This window comes from Ixodes scapularis, unplaced genomic scaffold (assembly GCF_016920785.2).
Source record: "Ixodes scapularis isolate PalLabHiFi unplaced genomic scaffold, ASM1692078v2 ptg000247l_1___fragment_3__unscaffolded, whole genome shotgun sequence".
NCBI classification, from domain to species: domain Eukaryota; kingdom Metazoa; phylum Arthropoda; class Arachnida; order Ixodida; family Ixodidae; genus Ixodes; species Ixodes scapularis.
In genome coordinates, this window is record NW_024609948.1 from 873,422 (window position 1) to 884,712 (window position 11,291).

Sequence of the window (11,291 nt, forward strand, 5' to 3'; positions counted from 1 at the left end):
AAACTTGTCCTCTCAGCTGGACCTGAATATTTGAAGATACCCCTGGCCGGTGCTGTGTCCTAAAGTCGCAAACTTCGCGATGTGTGATTTGTGTGCAACCATTTCCACCTTCGAGGAAGCACGTGTAGGCTGCAAAGCCTCGACTGTAAGTACCGAGATCATCGGTCTGGATGTCCTTAAAGAGCATTTCCTATTTTGCGAATATAGAGAGGCCAGCCATGAAACGTGCATTGTTTTGGTGCTGAAAGACAGGTGCTCTAAGGGAGCTAAGGCTCTATGTGTGCACTGCGGCGTGTGTTACAATCACCGTACTAATTTTGATCTGCCACAGAATTAGTCTTTCCGCTATTGGCAGTGAGTGGCTGTAACTAGCATCCCGGATTCCCTGACCCCAACTGCGACGGCGCAGGTCAGTCGGCACATATTTTTTTATTATCCGACTAGCTCGGCTTTTGATATGCAGATTTAGTGAATGACATATCACCTGGTTTTCTGATGCTTTCCCGAGTTTCTGTTTCAAAATACCACCTCCCAACAAAAATTAAAAAGAAAAATTGGGTTCGATTTTTGGTCTGGTTATGCAAAACTAAGAGATTGATTCCTCTACGACTTTTTGAAGAGCTGGTTATCTTAGCTCGCGTCTCCAGTTTAGCATTGTCCTGACTTCGATGTATTCTGGTTTGTGTCAGATACCTTACTTGAACCGCAATAAACTCACTTACTTCGTTATTATTGGCGAATCTCACTTCGAGTGATCCATTCGACGGAGAGTGCAGTAGCACTTCCCATGATCATAAAAATCATTAAAGCAAAAGCGAAAGAAGTGTCGAAAGCACGAGCCAGGTTTTTTTTTTTAAATGCACGGTGTTCTTTACCGTCCGAGTGGCTCATAATCGAGTATATTTTTTATTATTTTTCTACCTTTCGGGGTCTGCATAAAATCAATGCCGGCTCAGACTCAAGTAAATAGCGTACCGAAACAAAATCGATTTCATAGTACGGCTGTAACCGTAACAAAGCTGCCAGTTTTTCGGTTTGAGTTCCTACTTTTCAGCTTCTGTTGCATTTTGCTGCAATCAAAAGATGGCTGGGAACAAGTCAAAATAACAACCAACTCACCACTGAACACTTCTTCTGAAGTTCTACAGCTTTACGCAGCAGCTCCAATTCCCGTTGTGGGCTTCCACTGCAATCTGAATCATGCTTAGAAAACACTGGGCTGGTTCCACCTGTAGATGGTAATCCTGAAGATCCTGCAGTTGAGGCAGCTGAACATGTTGATCGCTCCCACCACCTGCAAACAAGTATCCACAATCAAATACATATCTGCTAATTTTGCGCTATACACTTCCTATCAGAATACTGAGAATCGCAGGTGTCATGTCACATGTTCAATGCCATAGAAGGACGAAATGAATGCCATGGACTCCCAGTTGGGCGAAAAGGTTCCGTTTACAAGGTACACTTTAAGTGCGACATTGTCATCTTTGGTGTGTCATTAGGGCGATTTGAGAAGTGGTTTGCAGAGAAGGCCTTTAGGCCTCATAGAGGCTTCTTAGAGAGCTCTAGGCCTCTAAAAAGCACTTATTTATGTCAAATTATTTTTAAACACCACCGCCACCCCACCGAGCACCACCCGTGAGGGCAGCTCAAACACCACCACCACCGCCACCGCCACCGCCACCACCGGCAAAAGCGCCACCCGCGAGGGCAGCTCAAAAACCACCGCCACCACCCCAAGCGCCACCCGCGAGGGCAGCTCAAACACCACCACCACCACCCATATCCTCTGATGACGAAGACGCGGAGTATCTGGTACTCGATAGTTATAGCGCCTCGTCGTCGTCTGCGTCTCCACCACCCGTTTCGTCGCCTACCCATCCCGCAGCTAGAAAAAAAAGGGACTCGGTATTGGACGACGCCTCTGACCGCGCAATGTTGTTTACAAACGAAGAATACGGAATGATGGAGTCACCGGCATCGAGCGCTATAGAAACCCCCAGGTATTCCGGCGTGACGCCGTTTCACGTTCCGCAATACAATTTTGAACTGGCCGAAAGTAACGCGGACAAGGTGGAAGCCATCAGGCGACAGTTTAGAGAAATCTTGGGCCCTATGACGATCGAGACCTTAAACCATTACACGGTAGATCAGGGTTTTGCCTACAAACTCGAACGCGCCTTTGAGAAACTCGGCGCGGTGCGCCAATGCGAATTCCTCTACAAGGCGCTCGTGGCAGTTAAGCGCATGACCAGGGTGGACGTGGCCTTTCGCAACGTGATCGAGTTTATAAATTTTGTGCTGCGTCGAGACGACTACAGGGTCATGAACGTCGTGTTGAAAAACAACAAAATCGACGTCGAGTGCTACGAACGGGTCGACATCGTGGAGAAGCAAATCTGCAAGCGGCAGTGGCGAGTCGAATTTAAAGAAAAGTATGGACGAGAACCGAGCCTGGCCGAGGAACTGTCCAGAAATCGCGACTTGAACGCTCGAGCGTTGTGTGATGCGGTGATGGATTACGAGGGAGGGCCCTCGATACTACAATTATAAAAATGATGGAATCGGACTCGCAGAAAAAAATATTGAGGAAATTCATCGAGGACTTTGTGATTGGTGAAGACATTTGGGAACGCACTGCCGTCGTTTATAAACCATATAAACACCTGTACACGGGCGACGTGTTGCGATACTTGCGGATTCAAACGGCCATCCGAATGATCATGGACGACGAGCAAAAAAAACCTACGAGAGCCCTATGAGACGCTCTGTTTGAAAACATATCCACGTTCGTTCGTTTCGAGAGAATGAAGAATAAGCGTCGACGGACCGGCGCCCGCCGGACAAAGAAGACGGGTGAGGGATTTTATTCCCTGACAAAAGTCCCGGACATTAGTAGTCTACCGACAGACGTGCGATTGGAAATTGAAAAGTCCTTTACTCCTAATCCGAAATTGAAGACTCAGCTAAATAACCTTCTTCTGAGAAAGGCGATCGTACAATACTGTAAGCAGCGTCAGTACGACATATCGCAGTACCCGACAAACGTTCTGGCCAAACGCTACAAGTTTAGAGAGATACCCCGCGACGTCCGCGAACACTTTGAAAAGGGAGTCGCCACCCACAACTCTGTCACCAAGCACCCGCTTTCGACAACGTTTCGCGAAAACGCCATCGCCGTCAAGGTCTCTTCTTACGTGAACAAACTCAAGAACAAAGAGCGTCTTCCGACGCGCGTTCCAGAAAATGTCGAGGCTCTGTTGAGAGGCATGGCTTTTAACGAGTAAATAAAAATGGTCAAATGTTCCAAGTGCGGTTTCTCGAAACGAACCGCCAGAACAAAGTGTTCGAGATGCAACAGGAACGGTCGTAGACTCGATACGAGAAAGCCGTATCGCCTCGAACATTTCACCAAGGAAGATCAAAGGCGCATTCTCGGCTCCATGCGGGTTAAACGAGGACAGAGTCCAACCTACCTGAAACTTTTATTGGGGAAACTAATTCAGGCCTTTGCTCGCAAACACCGACTGCCGGCGTCATGTCCGATCAATCGAGCCAGGCACGCGCTGATAACTCACGCGATCCTCGACAAGATTCGACCATCGAGTCAAAGAACGAGGAGGAGTCGTAGCAAGAGCGTCGCGCGGCGGAGGACTAGGAGCAGGAGCGGAAGCGTCGCGCGGCGGAGGAGTGGGAGTAGGAGCGTTCTCTCCTCGGGTCGAAGAAGAGGAAGGAAGAGGAGTCGCAGCGTCGGCAACAGGAGGAGCCGTAGCATTTCCATCAACCGAGGCCGACTCGGTCGCAGCGTCAGTGTCGGTAGGCGAACAATGTCCAGAAACGCCAGCAGCGACTCCAAGTACATGTATCCCGTGTAATAAAAAAATGTATCAAGTGCGCGTGGATTATTCTTTCGACCAACTCCCGCCGAGCCTGCTCAGGTTTCTCACGAGCGCTCACGAGGGGTTGCGGTCGGACAAGAACCGTCTCATAAAGCGTGCCAACGACGTGATCAGAGACTTTCAGGTCTTTAAGATGCACAAGCGCAGCGCCCCAATTTTCGTCAATCAATTTCCAGTTCACGTGTTGAATGACATGCACTCGATAGTGCCCGTGCGTAACAAGAAGGGCGACGTCATGTGCGGAAGGGAGTACGCCGAAACGGCCAAGGCTATTCGATCTAACTCGTTCTATCCCGTGTTTAAAGCGAGAAGCGACGGCGCAGCCCTGTTGGAAACCAAAGTCGGTAGGACCACCGGAGATAATCATTCGCCCTACGTTTCGGGAGTCTTGGTGAACGTAAACATTGACAAGATATCTAGCAAGTTTCACGACGTGGTCACCAGCCGCTCGATCAAGGTGGGGCAGTGGATCGACGTGATTCGCGACCCACCGCCCTCCTTTCTGGAAACCATAGTCGTGGCCTACGAGATGGTCGAGCTAGGCGAGTTGTATAGGACAATAAACGGCGACTTTACAAACTTGCCCACGCACGACACGTATTATTCCGACAACATCGTGCACCGAGAGTCTGGTGCAAAGTTTCGTCCAAACGCGCGCGACAACGTGCGAAAGGAATTCAAGTATCGCGTTTCCAATCGCCCCAACTACAGGATCGTGGACGACTGGGAAAAGAGACCGCTGGGTCGGTCCACGGATAGCTTCTTCCATTCGACCGGCGGAGGCCGCTACAAATCGACTCTGCGTACCAGACGGACGGTGTACGAGACAAATAATAATAATAATAATGAGCCCAAGTTTCACGGAAATTCGGACGACGACTACGCTGAGCGCAACGTGGATAGCGACGACGACGCTGAAGACGGTGACGACGGTGACGACGACGTCAGTGACGAGATCAGGCGCTACAAGTACAAGAGATACTACACCGAAAGCGATCACATTATGCGAGCTTTGCGCAACGTCTAGTACGTGTCTTTTTTGAAATAAACAAACAATCATTCGAGAGGCTTTATTTTTCTACATACACAAAACGTACGTATATATACGCGCGCCTGCCGAAGCGCGTCGACAAACGTAGAACATGACCGGAGTAGCATCCAGCGTGTCCAAGGTGTTTCGCGAGGCCACCAAGTTTGATCAATCGCGAACCTTCGACTGGAGCAGAGTAGTGGCCAACGTTTATTCGGAAGACTCAAATGAGGAAGAGTTTGAACGAAAGAGGGTCGTCCTGTTCTCCGAAATTTGTAAACTTTCTCATGTGTCCGCGAACGCTCTGACCGTTTTGGACCTTGTCGACTATCCGACCTTGGAGGACGCACAATTGTTGTACATTGTTTGTACGTATACGCACCTCAAGACCATACTCCTGAGGAACGCCCCCCTATTGTCAAACTCTGCTCTACAATACTTGGCGACCTACGCTCAATCTCTCGAACATCTTCAAATCAGCAACAACGGTGGCCGTATCAGGAACGAGGGATTGATTCATCTGGCTCCTTTGCGTCGACTCAAGAGTTTGTGTCTGACTGGAATAAGAAACGCCAGTCGAGCTGTCCTTCGAGTGATATTGCAGAACAACGAATCTATATACGCTATCTTGGTGATAACGACGGAACTCTTCGCCTCTAAAGATAACGTGACGCACTTTGTCTTTTGCGCTTCGAATCAGTTGAGTCAGGAAATGTACGATTTTGTTTTTTGTAGCGAAACGTTATCTCCGTTTTCAGATAGCGAGTGAGGGTATATATATATATATGTACTCGCACGTACTACGCTTACAGCAAAGCTAACCCTACCCTCTCCCCCGACGTCACGACACGACACGACTACTACCCTATAACCCAAAGCGACAATGGCTCGACTAGACAGGTCCCCATCCCTCCCGCTGGCCGACACCTGCGTACAAGTGTTCGCTCAGTCCAGAGTGTCAAACGTGGTGGATTGGAAAACAGTGGTGCTTAGTATATACCACGAAGAAGAGGGCTACGCTTGGGACAACGTGGAAGGGCAAATTCACTGTGCGTATACCGAAATTTCAATATTAAGAAGCTTTCCTACGCACATCACATTCTTGGAGTTGGTGCACTATCCAATGCTGCGAGACCGCCACGTCAGTGATTTGGTTCGTTTCTACCCGAACATCAAGACTTTGCTCCTACGTCACGCACCCGGCTTGACCAACGACTCTGTAAAGTGCTTAGCGGACGGTCTACCTAATTTGACTCACTTGCAGATGGGATCGTGCTATCACCTAGACGACGAAGCCTTGATGTATCTCGCAGAAAAGAGGATCATCGACGTTGGCATACGGAGCCTCTGCATGACCGGACTCGGATTTATACGCCGAGAAACGCTTCACCAATTTCTCAACGTGCATCGAAGACTGACGGCCATCCTACTCACCGCTAGAGACGTCCCCAACACGGACGTCTACCTTGGTGAATACACTTTGTGTATTTCTAGCACAGTGTCTCCGTCACTAAGAAACATTGCGCCAACCGACCTAGACGTTATCGAAGGTGTGGACGGTGTTGTGGGTGACATCGAGTACCAAGACCTCGACAGTGACGACGGTGACGGTGACGACGGCTACAGTGACGACTACGACAGTGACGCCGACGAATATCTCGAATCGGACGACGACAGAATGCTGGGTCCGATCGTCCTAAACACCTTCAACTACGACGAAGGAGAAGACTCAATGGGCGAAGAAGACGACTGAGTTATGCTTGAAAATAAATATTTCGCGTGCTTATATTTTTGAGTCACGAATCGTTCTTTTGCATGCACACTACACTAGTGCCAGTACAAATAGTTTATTTAATGAATTCGATACATTCCACTCACTGCAGATTTACAAAGGCAACACACAAATTGCTCTCTCGAATTGTAAATCATTGGAAATAGACAATTTAAACATAAGGCGGCGTGGGCACAGGGCAAAGTAACTATACACACCGGACAGTTCATGCAGACGACGCAAATCGTCGTGGACGGATCGGACCGCTTCATGGAGATGCTCGTCTTGTCGATGCGCGTGGGATACGGACGTCCTACGCTCAGCGCCGAAAAAGAATCGCTGTTTTCGAGAAAGGACTTTAGCTTGTTCGGACAGGAAAGATCAAACTTGGAAGTGGCCAATGCTGTTATAAAGTCTAGGCTGTATTTGTTTGAGACAAACTCAATGTCCTTGGTATATTCTAGCAACCAAAATAAATCGCTATTTCTATACACGTCGGACACCTCCTTGATGTAGGTTACGCTCGCGCACAATCGAAGATGGGGGCAGCGAGGGTTGTACTTGGCGTGTTCCTCGACTGGGTCGTCGTAGTCGGCTTCCCACGAAAGCAACCGAAGTCCGCAACAAAAGCATTCCACGGTCCAATCGGTCAGGTAATAAAATCCCGCAGATGCCATGTAATCCACGTCAAAGACGTCTTCTTCTTTCGGCCGAACGTCGAAGGAGGCGAACCTCGCAGTGTAAGTCTGAAACTCGGGCCTAAAGGCAAGCGCTCGTTCGGTCACCACCGCCGAGACGTCTGGACTCAGCGTGCGTAGCGGTGCGTCACAGTCGGATTCGTGCAGTCCTTGGGGAAGTGTTTCGTCCGAGGCCACGATAGTAGAGAGTTGAGTCTTTTGCTGGCACATCGAGCAGCTGAGAATCCGCTTCTCTGGATCGTAGGCGAGTCCTGCCATGGCAAAGTCCTTGGGTGGGGGGGTACTGTTGCGCAAAGGCCACGTCGCAAAAGTTTTAAAGTCGGACATCACCTTGGCCACAGTCGGGTCGTGGTCGAACGAACAGTCTCCAGTAGAAAGACATGTTCTTAAGCAAAGTAGACTCTAGAAATAAAGTCGATTTTGAGTCTACAGGCCTTGCAATGTTTGAATAATATGGTGCAGTCGAAACACGACACGCAGTGTCCGCACGGCAAGTAGGCAATGTTAGCCGGAGCCTTCATGCATACGATGCACCTCTTAGTTGATTCGTCTCGTGACTTTATAGCGGAATAGTGCGTATCACTGATCGCGCTATCTATCACAAAGTTACCCCACCTACCGATAGCCTTGTGATCGAACGAAGGAAGGGCGTTCACTGGCTCAAACAGAGTGTGACTGCCCAACGGAGTCGCCTTGCTGCTCCGAATGGCACTCACCATCGCCGATACGTTCAAGGGATGCCTCAGGTTGGCCGTGTACAGAGTACTCATAGTCCTGTTGCGGAACTTTGGGTCCTTGACGAGATCGTCGATCTCGGGAAAGTGAGACGCCCAGTACATCTCGCTCCTGTAAAACTTTTCGACTGCATCGTGCACGTAGTAATAGGTCTTGTTCACTCGTAGAAACACGCAATTGGGGGACCTGCGGGCGTGTAGCAGCCACGGATCGTCTTCTTCGCAGTCGAGGATCGAAAATACTTGCACCCCGCAGTAGAAACAAACGATTATGCGGGTCACTATCTGTTCGCGGGAGAGGTAGCCCTGCTCGTCGTCGTGCGAGCAGAAAAAGCCGGCCTTGGCGAACGCAGGGCCTCGAACATCGTGAAAGGTCTTGGCTCGAATCTTCTCGTCGACGTATCTCTTGTAGACCGGGTGAGAGTAGCTCGGCAAGACGGACACGACCTTTGCTACGTTCAGCCGCGGGTCCCTGCACTGCTCGAGAAACTTGCACGGCATTCGGCGGTGAAGGTCCATCGGGTGAAATGTGAGCGTCTCCCAGTCCTGTTCGGCGACTTGAAATTTGCAGTGCCGACAGTAGATGTGTTTCCGGTCAGCGCAATATTCTAGGCCGGCATAGGCAAAGTCTCGAGGCGTGGCTCTGGTGCGAAGTCGCCATTCGGCGAACGTCTTGAAGCGACGCACGACTTCCTTGTTTATGGGATCCGTAACGAGGTGCGCCATAGCGACGATAATGAGAGGAGCCCTCTACTCGGTGCGCAATATATATTCTCTCCATATCTAGGTTGACCTCGACTGGGAGCGGAGTCGACCTCCCATAGGCGGTAGCAATTTTGTTTATTATAAAAATGTCTGTCGCAGAAAACTTTTTAGACCTGTTGAAAAAGGGACGATGTCAACACTCGGTGAATCACGAAGACGCCACCGATATTTTATTACCCGTATTCCGGCAGCGGGGAAATCAAAACGTGTCTTACAGGAGAGATGGCGATAAATACGTGCCCACGCTCCTGAACGACACGTCGACCTTACTCGGCTACTCGTCCAAGAAACTCATGCAGCACATTACCAAGGCGCGCACGACGCTCCTGACCAACGGAGATGTGGAACCGGTTGCAGATATGCTCTTTCGCGTTTTCGAGCTCGGTAGTAACATACTGATGACGGTCGACATGGATCAGATGGCCATCCAAACGCTCCTGAATGACAATACAGTATTTCACTGCGTAATGGGAATCGAATACGTACGAAACAGTCTCAACATACTTAGGAAAACCTCTTCCTCGTCGACCACTCAGCGCGTCATCAGGGATCTGAAGCCGTACGTGGACGCGTACGCTACTGCCATTCTGCGCCTGCTACTCCTCTACATCGAAGAGATCTTTTCCCATGCGCGCGAGGCGACTCGCGGTATGGCGGTGGGCGCAAGGACGGCAGCCAAGATTACGGCGGTCATGCTAGTATCCCTGTGGAACTACGCGGCGGTGCGCGTAAAGTGCAACCCCATCTTTCAGTTTGAGAGCGCCATGGGCCACAACTGGCTCGACGTGGCCAACGGTCTCAGCCTCGTGCACAGGATCACGCAGCCACACACCGTCAACGAAAACATTGTCGGGGCCATTCGCGTAAAGTTTTCGCAAAACAACAAGCCACAGGACGTCATCAACCTCCTGGTCGAAGAGAGCAACAGGTTGTACACGAGTAACGTCGAGAACGGAGTGTACCGCTGTGACACCGACAACATGACGCTCCGGACCGTCATGCCGGCCGAGCGGGTCACGGACGACGTCAACATCATCGATCCGGCCATCTCTACGACGCTGCGTGACCACAACGAGCTCATCATGAAGAGTTCCGACACGATCCCCGTGCCGCGGACCAACCACTACGTGCTAGCCCTGCAGAAGGAGAAGGCGCCGGCCACCGAGGTGTCGGTCCTTAACATCGCCTCCATCATAGAACAGTGCATGAGCAACGGGCGCGTGGACTCTCGCTTGGTCGAAGTGCACAAACAGTCGGACCAGGGCACGCAGGAGCTCAACAAATTTTACAGCCAGGCCTGTTGCGTCTCGCCCCGTAACCTCGGTCTGTTTCTACAGTGCCTAAACTTTGAGATGATGGACTCGGACATGTTTGGGGCCACCTTACAGTGCCTCAAGATGACCAAGGGCATACCCACTCCGCGCCAGGAAGAAATTGCCACCTACTCAAACACGGCGCTATTTCGGATGGCCACCAACCTGTTTTATCACACGCGTTTCTGCAGGAGCTACCGCGGCGAAAACACCTACCTGTACGACTCGCGCTTCTTTAACGACTTTCTACTCTGGGTCCAGTCGCCCAACTATCTGGAACACCACATCTCGCCTAGCGTGTCGTCGTCCATCATCTCGTGGTGCACGTCCATGTCTACTGCCATGCACACTACGCGCGACGCCAACGGAGCGAAGTGCGCCATGGCGGCCATATCCACGTGCGAGGTGGACCAACGCGTACTAGCCGACTTTTTGAACATGTTCATCAAGCTCTTTATCGAGGACGAGACCGAGATTAGCGTCATCAACAAGAAATTTCTCGAGAAGGAACTACTCAAGGCTTTTGCCTCCGTGTCTAATTGCTACAACCTGTTTAGGGGGCAGTTTGTTTCGGCGACGGCCTTGCGCCTCTTCCTAGCCCGTTGTAGGTGGTCCGTGGCCGACGACGTGGAAGTCATCGTTCCGGTCGAAACAAAGTTTCTCAACAGACTGATATGCGACAGCGACGACCTGTTGTCCAACTCGATGCGAGACAAGCTCCGTAAAACCATGGAAGACGTCTCCACGATGATGGCGCCGCTACTCTCCAATCCATCCACGTCCACGCCTCGCAGCAAGGACGACGACAGCAACGTGCCCATATGCATTTGAAATAAAAAACCGCCAACGCCCCCATATACATTAACAAAAAGGTTCGGTGACTGATTTGAACGATCGAGGGAGTAAAATGTTGAAACAGGTCACGTTCGTCGATATCTTTTCGCAACAAAAAATGAGGACCCTGCGAGACTATCTCCATTGCGAACTGGACCTTTCGGTATCGATACCCTATAAAATCTGGATTGCTATCGCAAATTTCTTTATTCAAAACAACGTCCCATCGGTCGTAGAGGGAGCAGAG

At 50.4% G+C, this 11,291-nt stretch overlaps 2 protein-coding genes across 2 annotated transcripts; one reads left to right on the forward strand and one right to left on the reverse strand.

Annotated features, from left to right (window-relative positions):
* Window positions 1–7,784: 7,784 nt before the first annotated feature.
* On the reverse strand, window positions 7,785–8,858 carry LOC121833990 (baculoviral IAP repeat-containing protein 8-like). The gene has a single exon (XM_042287722.1). It carries the CDS (start codon window positions 8,856–8,858, stop codon window positions 7,785–7,787), a length of 1,074 nt encoding a protein of 357 aa, XP_042143656.1.
* Window positions 8,859–9,638: 780 nt separating this feature from the next.
* LOC121834004 lies at window positions 9,639–11,057 on the forward strand. Its single transcript, XM_042287733.1, has one exon. It carries the CDS (start codon window positions 9,662–9,664, stop codon window positions 11,039–11,041), a length of 1,380 nt encoding a protein of 459 aa, XP_042143667.1. The 5' UTR covers window positions 9,639–9,661; the 3' UTR covers window positions 11,042–11,057.
* Window positions 11,058–11,291: the final 234 nt, after the last annotated feature.